Raw genomic sequence first — 17537 nt, forward strand, 5'->3', positions numbered from 1 at the left:
CTCATTTCATTTAACAAACGTGCATTGCAATTGGAAATAACAGGTGAAAACAACGCACAACTAGAACAGCATTCGGTTGAGAGCATACCTCCGCCAGACCGATAGGCCGGATCTGCATCCAGACATGAACCAAAATATAATCAGCTTGTTCCTGTCATTTCCCAAATCGTTCACCAGGTATTGTCATAACCAAACCACAACCTTTTGAGTCTACGTGCTGTGTACCGTTTTGGCACTATCTCTCAATGGTGAAGAATCACTTCAAAAATTCTCACATCCGGATCCAGAACTTCACCAAAATCTAACCGATTAGTCCTCGTCACACATCCAACCTGTTCACCAAATTTCGTCCGAATCCATCCATAACTTTTTGAGACATATCCTGCTCACAGACAAACAGACAGATGAAAAATCACTCATAGAGCGACACTTGGCAAAAGAGAACAATGTAGAATGGCACTCAGTAGAGCATCCTTTTGACCTAAAAAAATAATAATTGGTGGTTGAATTCTGTGACTTGATATGCAAATCGTGTTCAAATTTTAAGTCAATTGGATGAAAATTGACAATTTTTAAAATCTGGCCTATGCTGACCTCTTGGTGTTGTTGACCTCTTGGTATTTACTATACCAGGACCTCAAAAATAGTTGGTGGTTGAATTCAGTAAGATGATATGAAAATCCTGTTCAGATTTCAAGTCAATCGGATGAAAATTGTCGATTTTAGAAATCTGGTAAAAGTGGTTGACCACTTTGCAAATAAATCGTGTTCAAATAGGCAACGCCTATTGACATTTGACCTAAAAAAGAAATAGGATTCTGTCGGACCACCAACTCTACCATTTGGCGAAGTTTCGTGCAGATCGGATTAAAATTGTGACCTGTAGGGGAGTATAATTGAGCGGACAGACAAACACACAAACAAAAACACACACACACACACACACACACACACACACACACACACACACACACACACACACACACACACACACACACACACACACACACACACACACACACACACACACACACACACACGTGATCAACATACTTGTCAAAATTTTTTTTTTTTTACCAAGTAACAAACAAACAGGGGTGAAAACATAACCTACGTCCATCCACCTTTGGTGATGGAGGCAACAACGCACAAATATGGTTTTAAAACAAAAGACAAAACAAAAACAGCAAATACTCTGGGGTTGCTATCTCTTAATTTAAAAAATGACTTTTTATTATACAGTGCCCCCTATAGGCAAAAATAACTGCGGAGGTTCAAAGCTCACAATGTGATTCGCTGCCATTGACAATCAGAAAGTGCAACACCGGGATAAAGCTGAAATATTTAAATAGAGGCGGAAATGCCATGTCCAGCAGTCACCGTGCGAACCCATCAATGATTTTGATGACTAAAATTTTATACCGTTTTATAAACATGTTCAAAATAAAAGTTTGGACAAATGAAAGATGCACCGTGGGTTAGACTGTGGACAGATTGCATGCTTCAGTCGGAGCTGTCTGCAGCATTATGATGAGGAATGTGAACACAACACTCAATAATCACTGGTCGAGGCAGAAAGGCAAAAGTAAAGTGAAAAGTCATAAACAACATTTTTATATCTGCATTTACTATACCAGGTATAGGAAAATATGTCATCGATCAATTTCTATTATACGTTTTACAACAGGGCGTTTTACAACATACGACTATGAAGAACAAGGTGATAGATGGTAGAAAGCAACACATTGACAGTGGGGCAGTAGAACACCATGGGCAGGAAGCAAGGGGATAAATGAAGAGGAGGAGAAAACAGAAAAAGGAAGGCAATGCAGCAACCTGAAAATACCTCATAGATAAGCAGTGAGACTTGTGAGATGTGAGCAGTGAGACTGAATTTTGGGAGTTTCGTGAGGAGAGGGTTACTGTAAGAACACACGCAACTTGGAAGGCTGGACGGATGAAAGAATAGAAGGTGCACGATGTGAGGAGAGTGGGCATGAAACAGACAGGTAACCAACATGTTTGTGGTGACAGAGCAGCAGGCTTCATTTAGTTCTGCTTATTTGAGGTTCATTCCAATAATGTTGAGAGCTTTAAGTTGTGCAGAACACAGGAGAGCCACATGTGATGCTGGGGTGCCAGCCCATAAGGGAGAGCAGTACTCCATTGAGCTATGGACAGAGGTCTTGTAGGCCACGAGCAATTCAGATTGACCAAGGAAGAACTTGACATCTCATATGTTCACTTCATTCATATTCAGCCCTAGGCTGCGGGGTAACATCGTTGGCTGAGGGGGTAACTGTGCTGCTGATGCAGTGCCCTCTGCTGGTTAAGGTAGGAATTTGGAATTTGTTCATGGTGCCTGCAATGGCTTGCCAATCGTTCATGAAGGATGCCATGGGATCTTTAACATCCACCAACGAATGCTGGCAGAATGGATTCCTGTTTAATATCCATTTGAGGGATGGCACACACATTGACGAATCACCTGCCTGTGAAACACCAGGATGGCAGTTTGTAGCTGGGTCGGGATTCAAACCCATGATAGACAGCTTAGAGGCGAGTGTGTTTACGTGCAGCCATTCAATATTTCTTCAAGAGTAAAGACCATGCTATCATCGGAAGAGGACTATGAAGACCTGTTGAAAAAGATGAATGTGTGGAGACAACAGTAACATCAATTGGAACCACTCAGACCGCATAAAGCTGGAGAACTACTGAAATATCTACCATGGCAGTCTTTTTGGTACCAACAGCACAATTACCTCCACACCGAAGGTGGGCGGAGTTTTTGCTTTCAGCCCTGTCTTTGTTACTCGTTAAAATTGAAGATTTTTGAAGTTTATTGGATGGTCGCAGGCATTATTCTCTCCGTTTGTCTGTCTATTTGTACGTCAACAGCCTCCAGGTCACATTTTTATTCCGATCTTCATGAAACTTTACCACCTGGTAGAGTGGTCATAAGCAAGAAGCCTATTGTTCTGAGGTGGAAAGGTCGGAATAGGCCAAAGGTCAACAACCTTGTCAAATTTCGAAAATTTTCAATTTTCAACCAATTCACTTGAAATTTGAACAGGATTTTCATGTCACCTCACTGAATTCAACCACCAATTATTTTGAGGTCAACATCAGCCAAAAGGTCAACATAGGCCAAAAGTCAACAACTTAGGTGGAATTTCCAAAATCCTCAACTTTCATCTGATCGACTTCAAATTTGAACAGGATTTGAATATTTGGTATTTCAATTCAACCACCAATTATTTTAAGGTCAAATTTGTTTTAGGGATTTTGCAAGTATCGTGCTCTGCACATTATGTCCGCACATAATGTGCGTATGTGTATTAATTACATTGGATCCTTTAGAACCCAAAAACCCCTTAGAACCTTTACAGCCCTGAGACCCATTAACACCATGAAGCCCTGAGGACCACAAAGACCAACAAAGACCCTTCGGCCCATAAAACCATTTAGAACCCCAAGAACTTATAAAATTTTCCTGTCACAACCCCCTCCCCTGCCCTCACACAACAATAGATAAAATTAATCTAAATGAGTGTCAAGTCTTTTTAATCAGTATAGTTGCATCAAAGGGGAGGGAATAGGAAGGATAAACGGTTGGGATAATGAAGAGGGTCAGTAGACAGGAAGACTGATATGTTCAGGTTAGTATCACATAATTCACTGAAAATTTAATTTATAATAAACTAGAACAATGCGACTGTGTCGCCAAAAGGCCTCCGTATAGTCCCACAACGGGTAGATGCCCTCGTTCACTGTCATAAAAATAAACAAGTTTGATTTAAATCCCTTCAGCTGTTTTCAAGTATCACATTTTCACCAGCCATGACAGGTTTCATATCGATCGATGAAGCAGTTTCAGAGAAGGGATTTTAAAAATAAACATTTTTGACTGGTATACCACTTCACCTATGATGTCATCATTATCATGCTTTTGTTCCCCATTCGGAGTACTTGACAATGTGCCAAGTTTAAAATTTTTCCATTCACCGGTTTCCGAGAAATAATTTTTTAATTATTTGCTTTTAATCCAAGATGGCTGCCATACCATGTGACCTATGACGTCACAATTATCATAAAAACATTCTGCATGAGTGTCACTCCAACCCTGAAAATTTCGTCTTAATCTTACATATGGTTGCTGAGAAAAACTAGGTTTAGCCCGTACGTACGGACGGACGGACAACCCGAAAACATAATGCCTCCGCCGACAAAGTCGCCTTTGTCGGCGGAGGCATAAAAATCATCAGTCGTAAACAAGTACAACCTGTTGACATCATAAGAAAGAAAAACTGGTTGAGAGAATAATCAATTCGTTTGGTTAAAGTTTTAATTATTATAAAGCTGTGTAAAAAAAAAAATCATGTCACTGCCAATATGTCTACTAGTGTAGCAGCATAGCAAACCTGTTGTGCATTTTGTGATACAAGCACCAAATTTGGCACAAATGTACATTAATATGTTGCGAACATTTTCAGATATTGGGCCACTTGAAATTCCGTAATTTTTTTTTTCAAATTTTTTCAAATTTCGTAATTTCAAATTTTTCGGGTGACACCGTCACAATTTCGGTCTTCGAGGCCGGCCGATATAGTGGGGCGGCTTAGCCCAAATATTCAAAAGAATTGTGCATTTTGTGATACAAGCACCAAATTTGGCACAAATGTACATTAATATGTTGCGAACATTGTGTGGTCAGCAATGAAGACGAGAGTCTGAATTACATGTATGCAAAAGACCTTGTGAACCAGTGAAGCAAATACACGGGTAAGCATGAATTAAATCTAGGGCATGATATAATTTCCATGATGTTTACCTCTACACTCAATGGTGGAAGGAGGTAATGTTTTGATCCCAGCTTGTCTGTATGTCTGTTTGTCTGTTAGTCCACAAAATTCCAGACAAAGCTTGTAGTAGTGGTAGTTGTAGTGGTAGTGGTGATAACAGAAATTGTTATATAGAACTGAACTTATATTATTATTATATGCAGAAAATAACTTCATTTCTATATGCCCTGCAGTGGACAGGTTAATTGGTTTATGCACTGAAGGGGTCACCCTGGTGTGCACTGCTGTGTTCTGCCTCACTGAGTTGTTCAGGTATGATGTACTCAGCACAAGCTTCCGGTCGGCCCGGAGGTGGGGGTGCGGGGCCTGTCACGGAACGTCAAAACAAACGGCCTGCCGGGGCCGCCCAAAAGTCGGGCGTGAGGGGCACGTCCACTAATGGAACGCCTCTCGCTTCCCAGATCGAGGGCCACGTGGTCAGGAGAACCTCGTCCCTTCCGGTCACACTTTGCCTATCGGCCGGCCTCGAAGACCGAAATTGTGACGGTGTCACCCGAAAAATTTGAAATTACGAAATTTGAAAAAATTTGAAAAAGAAAATTACGGAATTTCAAGTGGCCCAATATCTGAAAATGTTCGCAACATATTAATGTACATTTGTGCCAAATTTGGTGCTTGCATCACAAAATGCACAATTCTTTTGAATATTTGGGCTAAGCCGCCCCACTATACTGAGAAACAGAGAAGACAAAGGTAAGCAGCTTACCTGGTGACTTGTTGAGAGTAGCATTTTGTACGATCCCCCAACCCTGCTCAGCCACAAGAAGAATGGGTGGAATGCGCCGATGATCTTTGTAATGATACTCAGAAGGTATTTCTTCCTTTTTGTACACCCTCAGGTATTTGCTACATTTAGTCAGCAGGTTGTAAACCTCTTGCAGATCTATGAAGGGACATGTGGCAACAACACAAAATGTGCAAATTGATCAACGTATGAGCAGTGTCTTAACAATGAAGAATCATACAGGTCGAGTTATCAAAGGGCAAGGTATTGAAGTTAACACAGATTGCATTTGAACAGAAATAATATATTCTACTTGGTTGTCGTTCTTTGACTTTGGAAATTTTCGACTTGCCCAGCTTGGATGTTGACTTGTTGAGTGATGTTCCAAAAAATAAATCAGGTCTAAATATGCAATTTTCTCCCAATTGTAGAGGGTCCAAGTCTGCTCAGGCACAAATGAAGATCTCCTGTAACTCTGTAAGAAGGGAACGAATTCAGGAGATATCCTCAAACAAAAGTGGGTTGGTGAAGTCTTGCTGCCTAGACCAAGACAGGGGCGGAGCTTGGATATGGCCGCTGATGTGCAACTTAATAAGCAGAGAAATTGGCGGAGCTTGAACAGCACATAAATAAAGAGCTCAAAATGCTCACTCCTTCATTTAAATTATTTATATGCTTGCAGAAGGTAAGCAAAATCTCCCACGCCCGCACACGCACACGCACCAAATGGAAGCCCGTGAAAATGTGCAGTTTATTTATTCATAGTGAGTTGGACCCTCCTTCCAACCCACCCCTTTGCAGACAATACAGCCCGATTCCTGTGCGGGGTTGATTGGTAAAAGTTCTGCACAAATGATCGAGGTGTATGACACCATCCTTCAATTAGAAACGCTTCAGGTTCCTTGATGGACATTTGTGAGGGAAATCTGCTCCTCAGCTTGTTCTCGAGAAGTGACCACGATGGCTGAACAATATTTCATTCTGGTAATTGAGCAGGCCAGGGAAGATGTTTAACTTCATTCTCATGTTCTTCAAACCAGGATTTAATATTTACAGCAGTGTATTATAGTCTTGGAAAATGGCCCCTCCTTCAGTAAAGAAAAATCATGGGATGCAATTGGTCACAAAGCATGGCTTCATGTAAATCTAAGCAATTACTCTGCCGTGTAGGTATGTATTCCGTTCTGCGGCCACTTTTGTACCTGTTGTTATTCTGGGATTTTAGTCACGATTCTTGACAACACGTCTGTCCTGATTATCCAACTTACACTTCCAACCACTGTTAGACTTGCTTGGAGACGTCTTTCTTTCTTTTTCCCATGCTGTCATTACTTTGGAGATAGTTCCTCTTGATACCTCAACAAGGGGCTGATATAATAATAAGAGTTCCTTTACAATGAACTTCAATGCAGGAGAAAGCCATTAGGCCCATCAAAGCCTGCACTATTATTACGAACCTATGGTTATTTGCCCATGCCCTCTCCTTTGTATTTGCAACATGTCACACGTCTACAAGAGCTCCGCATGGTTGTTGCGATTCTTGTTGGGAGATCGATTTTTGAAATGCGCACCCATTGGTCGGACAGCAGTCGGACCCCACCCACATTTGTCGCTCAACTACACTCACCAAGGCCATGGCAACCATACAAAAGAATATGCCCGCCATCTTAGTTTTCTGGTGGGCTTAAGACATCAGCCCTGTACAGTTCCTTCAGAAATTATATCCAACCCTTGACTTTTACACATTTTTTTGTGTTATAACCTGAACTTAAAATGGGTTAAATTGAGATTGTTTTGTCACTGATCTACACACAATAACCCATTATGTCAATGTGGAATTTTTCTTTTGGAATTTTTTACAAAATAATTGGTCAATAAGTATTCAACCCCTTTGCTACTGTTACAGGGTCAACCTCGAGGGGAGCCCCGGCAGAAAGATGTATGGTCCTTGGGTGAAAATAAGTCAATCAATAACGAGTCCACACCAAGGGTTACGAACAAACCCCAATATATTCCCAAATCCCGCACAGGAATCACAATGCGCTTACAGCACTTCCATACAATCCTTATCTATAGTATAGGTGGCGCCACCTTAACCCACAACAGTGTTGGCAACACTCACGGCCCTTGCCCCCAATGTCTCTGCACGCCTCCCAGGTGACGTCGAGTCGATCCAGCGATCGGGGAAGCAATGTCCGAATCCTGCACGCCTCCCAGGTGACGTCGAGTCGATCCAGCGATCGGGGAATCTATGTCCGATTCCAATCCGGGGCTGGGAGTGAGGATACTCGACAACCTCAGCGAGGATACCCGACTTCGCAGGTTCCGCAGTAATCTGGCGCTCTCCTGACGCGCGGACTTCGGTTCAGAGGCACGGTTCCCTTGTCCTTCACGTTCGGCGGCTCGGTCTCGAGCTGCAGTCTCAACTCTCAACCGTCTCCTTCCAATCTCTTTCGCGCGCCAGGCCCAAGGTGCAACCCGTACACGCCCTCGTAGGCGTCGAGGCGAACAGCGCCGGGCGCTTGGTTCCTTCCAGGACCACACGGCACCTTGACACGTAACCGGCAATCAATCACCCCGCGCAGGTAACTCCTCTCGCCAGACGGGCTTTTCCAACTCCGTTCCAAAGTAGGTAACGATCGCCTCCGCTCGCGTCGGAGCTCTCGAAGCTTAAGATGGCCGCCCTTTCTTCTCCTCCTCCTCTTCTTCACGATCCCGTTTCCGGTCTCGTTTTTCCCAGAAGGGCTCCTGACCCTTTAATCACAACAACCTTTAATAGAATATACATTAATAAGAAATGACCTGAATTGTAACCCCCATAAACCCGGAATTCGTAACACTACGACACTCCAAATTGAGCTCAGGTGCATCCAATTTCCTTTGATCATCCTTGAGATGTTTCTGCAACTTTATTTGAGTCCACCTGTGGCCAATTCAATTAATTGGACATGATTTAGAAAGAAACACACCTTTCTATATAAGGTCCTAGAGTTGACAGTGCAGGTTAGATCAGAAACTCATCTGATGAGAGCAAATGATTATGTCGCTTGATGAGACAAAACTTGCCTTGGCCTGAATGCAAAGTGCTACGTCTGGTGGAAACCGGGAAACTGAGCACAGCTCATCACCCCTCCAACACAATCCCTACCATGAAGCATGGTGGTGACGGCATCATTCTATGGGGATTCTTTTCAGTGGCAGCAACTAGGAGACTTGTAAGGATAGAGGAAACTATTGTTGCGGATATGAGGACTGTATTTTTTTGATTGTGTGTATTATTATTATTGCTCGAGTCTGCGCCTCCTGCCTCCGGAGCTGTGTAAAGGTCAAAGGGCGTCCCATAATTAGTCCATAAAGCATCCACACCACAGCTAATCATAGAATACCCCTGTTCGATAGCTTATATCTTATTATGTGTTTTAGGGTAAGGCTGTGTCTCCCATTAATTGAAATACTCCATTGCACCAGTGAAAGAGATAGATTCCCTTCATTCCCACTCCCAAAACTTCCATTCCCCCTTTTCGTCAATTGCCATTCGCATTGCCAACCAACAATTGCCGCCATTGGCCACGAGGCAGGGTTGGGGAAGAAAGGCGGGTCCCCACCTCGTCATAGAGGGGAGGAGTGAGTCAGCCACACTCAACCAACCACGAACCAGGGGTTGGACTTGGAGAGGGTGTGGAGAGAAACATCGAGAAGGTTCGCGAAGGTTGAGGGGCGGGGCCTATATAACCCGCAGCTAGGGTGTTTCCCAAAGGGATGGGCTTTTACAGAGAGACGAGAAGAAGTCCAGAGGTGAGCTGCAGCTCGAGCCACCGAAACTGCATTTACTGCAGCTCGAGCCACTGAAACTGCACTTACCGCAGCTGGAGCCACCGAAACTGCAGCCACAGCAGCGTGAGGCCTGGACGGCAGTTTGGAGCAGGGCCGCGAAGGAGCGGCGGCTGCCCAACGAGTCGATCGGTTGCAGGACCAGTTGGACCTCCCTATCCCACCAGCCATCCATCTCCCGCCAGTCCTATCATCATTCCCCACGTGAGTCTGTCCTTGTTTGTTCTGTCCCTGGGTTAATTAAGACTGTAGATAAGCTAGCATTGCACTGTGTACCTAATATCTTCTGTAAATAAACGTGATTGCTTTCTTCCTGCTTATATGTGTAAATAATAAATCCAATTACTCTTCTGTACGTCTTCTTCCTCTTTGTATTCGGTCGCTTTAGAGTTTTCCATATTGAGCAGCTGCGGTGCGATACGGCCAACGTTTGGGTGGAATCGGGTTCTAGTCGGGGAATAACTGTTCGGTCGCGGTAATACCACCGCTCGGTAAAATAACATCCTTTAACCGCGTCCGTAACACTTTTATAGTCAGGTTCACTATGTTAACAAATAGAATTTCGTTCAAAATTTTGGTAGATTAGCAAAACTATACATTTTTGGAATATTCAGAGCATGAGGAATCCAAAAATTAATGTTTATATTTGCATAGACACCTTTGCGAAAATGACACTCAGGACAGTGATGAAGATAGTCTGGTTCACTATGTTAACAAATATAATTTCTTTCAAAATTTTGGGATTAGCAAACCTGTACATTTTTGGAATCTTCAGAGCATGGAGAATCTGAAAATCAATGTTGGCATTTGCACAGACACCTGCATGGCCGCCATTTTGGATTTTGAAAATGGCCGCCATAAAATACATATTTTGCGCGATCTCGGCTTCTAGTCAACCTAGAGACTTAATTAAATATGCTAATCCTATGTTTTCTGGGTCAAGGAATCCAATAAAGGCCTCAAAATAGTGCTCAGGATTATAGAAAAGCAACAAACAAAGGTAATTGAAAACCATTGTCTTTATATTTGTGATATAACTGTATTACATAATACATGATATTGCAAGTCCTTTGAAGTTATAGGTTGTTATAGGAAGTTATAGGTAGTATCAGATTGAACTACAAGTCCTATACACAGGATCTACGAGGTCTATACCGTTCAGGAATATGCTTTTACAGATCCTCATCACTGTCCTGAGTGTCATTTTCGCAAAGGTGTCTATGCAAATGTAAACAGTAATTTTTGGATTCCTCATGCTCTGAATATTCCAAAAATGTATAGTTTTGCTAATCTACCAAAATTTTGAACGAAAAAACATAGTGAACCTGACTATTAATGGAGCCAAATACAGGCAAATCTTTGAGGAGAACCTGCTTCAGAGAACAAAAGACCTTAGACTGCAGCGAAGACTTTCATTCCAACAGGATAATGACCCCAAGCACACAGACAAAGCAACACGGCAACACGGCAACCCTATGGGATATGCCGTAAAAATTCCACTTTGACATGATGGGGGTATTATGTGTAGATCAGTGACAAAAAAATCCACAATTTAATTCACTTTAAATTCAAGCTGTAACAAAACAAAATGTGAAAAACGTCAAGGAGTGTGAATACTTTCTAAAGGCAATGTAAGCTCCTGCTGATTATATGCTGCCCGCGTTTGTTGCTTCAGATTTCCATTGGCTTTGTTTGGGTCGAGTGTTACTTTCAATGAGGTACATCGAAAAATCTAATCGGTGCCAAAAAAATAGCGTTATGAAATTTTTGAACGGCCCCATATTGGGGTTAAACAATCCGTGACCGTGTGAAAAATCAACTCGTTCTGATATAATCGTGGTGGAGGCTGAGAGGTGTCGAGTTAATCTTTTAATAGCACATTAATTGTGCGTTTTTCTCAATCGTGCTGTTCATCTTTTAAGAGTGCTTAAAATGCGCATTTCCCAATCGGCCAGTTACCAGATTTTGTCGCAGGTTCTGACCACAGTGTGGTCATCTTGTTAAATACTGAGCATCAAGCAATGAAGCAGCATGTACTGTTTTTAAAGTCTTTGGTAGGATTCGGCTGGGGTTCAAACCACCGATCTCCCAGTAACAACAATTTGTTCCCCAATCCAAGGTCAGACAGGTCTCTCATTTTGGCACAATCCACCTCTAAAATGAGTGACATAAAAAGACATTTTTAATAGAAAGTTTGCAATTTTCTTTTCAAGAATAAATATTATTATATGGAATAATCCAGCCAGAAACTACGAAAAAAACTCCTTAAATATACTCAACAGAAAATGAAAACGATAAATTATTTGATTGCAACATCGATTGCATGAAATTTGTTAAAAACATGAAATTTGTGAACTACTCTTGAATGAATATTGTTACGTTTTTGGGGGGTAGGCAATACCTTAGTCCACATAGAATTGCATAGGTAGTGTGCTCCGGCTGTCGTGAAGAAGAAGAAGAAACCCCCATGTATCATAAGTAGGGATCTGGTAGACTGTATGTTGTGTATCTTTGTTCCCATCATGAGGGGTGGGGTTATGTTAATTAGTTAGGGATTATGGGTAGTTAATCCCCTGTATGTAACGGCCTGTTATTTTTCCTCTGTTCCTTATGACACCAGCAGCACATACCCATAGCCAGGAAATCACACGTTTACCACATTATATAAAAACCAACCAGAAGCAGGACATTGAGCACTACCGCTGATAACACCGAACTGGTGAGCACACAGGCACAGGACCTCATGGACCGTGAGGCCACACCCCGAAGAGCAGTGATTGGTCCGGAATTTGGTTAATGTAAGGACTGCCAAGATGGCACTCGCTCATAGGAGCGGACACGGAGACATCGTGAGATTACGTCAGAGCCTTTAGTATAAAGGACGCTCTGCCCAACATTTTCACCTCTCTTCTTCTTTGTCTCTCGGTTCCTGACTTTGGCAACGAACGGTCGTGTCCCGACATCTCTTCTCTTTGGTGGTCAAGAATGGTCAAGGCTTTGGACTTCCTCGCATCTTCTGGTTTTGGTGTTGGTGAATGAGATCGTGAGGATAAGCGCGGATGGAGCAACCGAGCGGGCAAGGCCCGTTCGCTTTTGCGCATGGAGCCAGGAATGAGCGGACCACGCGGCGAGGCATAGTTTTACGCCCATGGGCAGTGCAGCCTGCGGGTTCCCGCACAAGGACGTAGAGGCCTCTGCCAAACCGGGACGATTCCTGACGAGGTTCAAGAGCAGCCAGATTTAAGCGCCCACAATAAACAACACACATTTATTTTCGTTCTTTTATATTTCCCTTTGTCTGTATTCGGTTCTCTGTGGGTACGTCGCATTTAGAATATTAGTCTTATCGCGCATTTTCTTGTTTGCTGGCATTTCTTTTCATTAAGCCTGTTTATTTGTACATTTTAATTCCGTGTCGGTTTGAGTTAAATTATCCAGGTGTGAAGACGTCGGTTGGAAACCGTCCAGGTAAGTTAATCATCCTCCTTCCCCTCGCGTGTAAAGAATACCATCATTTTTGGATTGAACGCCTTGGAGTAAAGCTCATTTGGTCATCTGTGTTGCCCTGCGGTGTTCACTACAGGGTAGTCACACGACAAAATATATTCCCACCAATACATTGTTGGCTTTGTGTGAGTCCGGGTGTGGATGTGGGAGGAGGGGTAGAAGAGACAGAAAAGATAATCTAAAAACAATAGACTACTTTACTGTACATAAAATTAAAGGGTATAAATCATAATGCATAAACAATCGTGGCCAAAAATATTGGCACCCTCGCACTTTTTTCAAATAATGCACCGTTTCTTATATTGGCACCCTCACACTTTACTCCAAGGCGTTCCTTCCAGAAAATTGTTGAAATGAAAAAATATTTTGCTGTCCGCATATGTATTTCTTTTGTTTGCAGTGGAACAAAAACAAAAAAAAAAGCTGAAGAAACTACTAAATCTTAGCTTATTCCACAAAGAGATCCTCAAATGACCTGGACAATATTATTGGCACCTTTTAGAAGTTTTTAGAAATAATTAGATTTCAAGCAGGTGATTCTACTTTACTTTGGAATTGAACTCACCTGTGGGGAGTTGCAGGTGCCTGCAATATAAAAATCGCTCATTCAACCAGTTTGAATCGGGAAAAGGAGTCATTCTGCTGTTTTGTGACTCTGTGTGTACCGCAATGAGCATGGAGAAAAGAAAGAAAACCAGAGAATTGTCTGAGGAAGTCAGACACAAGATTGTAGCCAAGCATGGAAAATCTCAAGGCCACAAGTCCATCTCCAGAGACCTTGATGTTCCTGTGTCCACCGTACGCAATTTCATCAGGAAGTTTAAGGCCAATGGCACTGCACTAATCTCCCTGGAGTGGCTGCAAGAGAAAACTTGATCGAAGATTGCAGCGAAGGATTGTTTGAATGGTGGAGAAAGCACCTCGACCTAATGCCAAACAGATTCAAGCTGACCTTCAGACACAAGGTACGACAGTTTCAACTCGCACCATCCGTCACCAACTCAATGAAAGGGGGTTCTATGGTTGGAGACCGAGGAGTACCCCACTGCTGAGAGAGAGAGACATAAGAACACCCGACTGGAGTTTGCCAAAACACACCTGAACAAGCCAAAATCCTTCTGGGAGAATGTCTTGTGGACATGTGAGACCAAATTAGAGCTTTTTTGTAAAGCACATAATCTCTATGTTTACAGAAAACAAAATGAAGCCTTCAAAGAAAAGAACACCTTCCTTACAGTCAAACATGGAGAAGGTTCAGTGATGTTTTGGGGTTGCTGTGCTGCCTGTGGCCCTGGGTGCTTTGAATGTGTGCATGGCATCATTAAATCAGGAGATTACCAAGACATTTTGGAGCACAATGTTCAACACAGTGTCAGAAAGCTGGGTCTCCGTCGAAGATCATGGGTCTTGCAGCCGGACAATGACCCCAAACACACTTCAAAAAGCACCTTGGAATGGTTAAAGACAAAACGCTGGACTGTTCTGAAGTGGCCAGCAATGAGTCCAGATCTAAATCCCATTGAACACCTGTGGGGAGATCTGAAAACAGTAGTTGGGAGAAGGCACCCTTCCAATCTGGGAGAACTGGAACAGTTTGCACAAGAAGAGTGGGTAAAACTGCCAGTAGAGAGGTGTAAGGAAGCTCATTCATGGCTATAGGAAGTGCTTGACTGCATTATTTTGTCAAAAGGCTGTGCTACCAAATATTAAGTTGAGGGTGTCAATAATTTTGTCAATGCCATTTCTTTTTATTTTCTGATTTAAAAGGATATATTAAGTTCTGAATCAAAAACAAAGGTTCTGTAATATTCACAGTAAAATAAAGAATCGTGGAAACCAAATACTTTTGTCAATTTCAACTTATTTTTAGAGAAAGAACCGCCTTTGGAGGCCATTTTTCCCCGCAGGGCGGGGGTTGGCCTTTTTTGGGCACCGTGGTTCCCTTTTTGAAGCAATGTTTTATGGCCGGATGCCCTTCCTGCTGCCAAACCTGTTGGTCGCCCATGTATTTTTAGAGAAAATTGTGAGTTATTTGAAAAAGGTGCAAGGGTGCCAAAAAATTTGGCCATGACTGTACAAGTCACTCGGTGCAATAGCAGACCTGAAAATCTTTCAATGGCCGATGGCAACATGACAACATGACAACATTGCCGATACAAGTCCAGAACTATCATTTTCAATTGGAAATGAAAACAATGTGAAGAGTAACACACCGTGTCTGGGCCAAACCCCAGCAATCGGGTTGTTGTTCACGAAAAGGTACGTCTGAGGGTCCAGGCACGAGTCCAGTTCAATTACACTCTCCACACCTGCCATTCCGTGATCGGAAGTCACAATCACATTGATATGACCGAGCAATTCCTCACCGCTGAGATGAGATAGCAGGAATGCCAAGTGGTCATCGACCTGCCAATAGATTAAGGTTTTATTTTTAGTTTATAGTCATGCAAGGACAGCACTGATGTCTACTCATTTAATTAAAGAAACTTATTTCATTTAATTACAAAACTAAACTGTGTATTTCAGGTAAAGGTTCTAGTTAAATCTGCAGCATCATCATGAAAGGTCATGCGAGCAATGCATTAATAATGGGGAGGGTAGACAGTGAAGCAGCAGCACTTGAGTGTTCAAATACTGTATCGACTCATAAACAAACATCAGAATTGGGCGATTCTAAACTTTAGCACAATTGAATTTCATTACCGATTTCATAATACATCAATTTATTATTTGCCATAGCAAATATAAACTGGAATGATAATGCCCCAAACTTTAAGACAAAAAAAATCAGCTACCGACTTCTTTTTGAAATTATTTAATGAGGAGAGGAGAGTTTGGGGGTGGGAGGCTGAGGTATGACTTTTGTAAATGTAGAATAATTATACTAGAATTATGAGTGCTGAACTGATTCAAAGCACGTTAGAGTAAATTGCTGGAACTAAATTAACTGGAACTGGAACAAATAAAGAATAAAGATACAGCCCTTACATTTTCCGACACGATACGATTTGAAAAACGCTTACATTTCCTGACAGAAGTTACAAAACAAAAAAACCAACTAGAAAAGATATGAATATACAGAGCTCGTCCGAGTCTGCTTACAAACTCAAAATAAACTTGACGCACTATACTTTGTACTCAAACTAAACTTGATGAAAACTGCCGCATGACCTTGGGCTTCCCGAGGATGCTTTGCCCCTCCTACTGTAAATAAAGAAACACGGAAGCAAAAAAAAAAAAAACCTGTCTCGCGCTACGTGGCGGACGGGGACAGGCTGACATCTATCTATAATTCCAGTAATCTCTGTGTGTATGTGTGTGTGTATGTGTGTATGTGTGTGTGTCGTGTGTCTGTGACCGCTGTTTCTCGACAACCACGGGTCCGATATACTTGAAACTTGCCAGGTATATTGCTGGGGACCCGAGGATGTGCCTTTTCAAGGTTTCATATTAATCGGAGAAGTAGTTACCGAGCTATGGCGATTTATTTACCAAACTCCACAAGCCGTTCGCTTTGGACCAAACCATTTCATGTAAATAGAGGGGGGGGATTGTCACCGTACTCGCAAGCCGTTCGCTTTGGCTTTGCGAATGGACCAAACCATTTCATGTAAATAGAGGGGGGGGGGGGGGATTGTCACCGTACTCGCAAGCCGTTCGCTTTGGCTTTGCGAATGGACCAAACCATTTCATGTAAATAGAGGGGGGGGATATAATTTTAGATATATATATAGTACGGGCATGCCCTAGTAATAATAATAACACGAGTTCCCTTACAAGGAACTTCAACACAGGAGAAGGCCATTCGGTCCATCAAAGCCTGCACTATTATTACACACCTATGATTGCTTGCCCGTCCGTGCTCTATCCTTTTTAAATACTGAGTCAGGAAAGGGAGGAGTACGTACTATTTTTAAAGTCTTTGGTATGACTTGGTCGGGGTTTGAACCACCAACCTCCCAGACTCAGAGCGGCCAATCTAACCATTAAGGCACCTTCACTCCTTCATTCCTCTTTTCTCCCGCCTCTGGAACAAACTCCCTCACTCTCTTCAATCCCACTCCACCCTCCAGGTCTTTAAAACAGCTGTTCACCACCATCTCTTATCTTCCCCCATCCAAAACCTTGATCTTTTCTACCCCCGCTAATTTCACCCCAAATCCACTTTTTTGAAATACCGACTTCTGTCCGGGAAGTCCTTGGTGTCCTTGTGTTTTATACTTCTCCCCATGCCTCCTCCCCCCAAGCCCTCTCCCTCCCACACATCTCCCTGCTCTCAAATGTTGTGTTTGCGTGCTTCCCCTTCTCTCCCCATCTTGTTTTCCGCTCCCTCTTTTTATATATTTTGTTTGTCTGGTTGATTTGTTTGTGAAATAAATGTTAGCTCTTTCACGAGCCTCGATTCAGTATACAAAAAAAACAAAAAAAAACACAGGCTGCTGAATAAGGCTATATGTACTTACTGTGACTTTGCCCTTTGACTTAATTATTAATTAGTGTTTTCCATATTCTCATAATAAAGATTTGTTGAAAATCTGGTGACAAAAGCTCCAATGGTGAAAAGGGCGGATGGTCTAATGCAAAACCCCGTCCCCCGCTGAGTGGCGGAC

General features: G+C 42.5%; 1 protein-coding gene across 2 annotated transcripts in view; it reads right to left on the bottom strand.

The window, feature by feature from the left end:
• The window catches only part of LOC137434172 (bis(5'-adenosyl)-triphosphatase enpp4-like), a 55928-nt gene that overhangs the window by 14993 nt on the left and 23398 nt on the right, over window positions 1–17537 (bottom strand). For both annotated transcript variants that reach the window (XR_013624743.1, XM_068126906.2), the window contains exons 5-6: window positions 15141–15333; window positions 5572–5748 (exon numbers count right to left, since the gene is read on the bottom strand). Coding sequence is in view for 1 of the 2 variants with exons in the window: in XM_068126906.2 (XP_067983007.2) it covers window positions 5572–5748; window positions 15141–15333 (370 nt within the window). In the remaining variant the exon portion in view is untranslated. The remainder of the gene's footprint in view (window positions 1–5571; window positions 5749–15140; window positions 15334–17537) is intronic.

The sequence above is a fragment of the Myxine glutinosa genome, chromosome 10, assembly GCF_964187855.1.
Source record: "Myxine glutinosa chromosome 10, kmMyxGlut1.1, whole genome shotgun sequence".
Classification (NCBI taxonomy): domain Eukaryota; kingdom Metazoa; phylum Chordata; class Myxini; order Myxiniformes; family Myxinidae; genus Myxine; species Myxine glutinosa.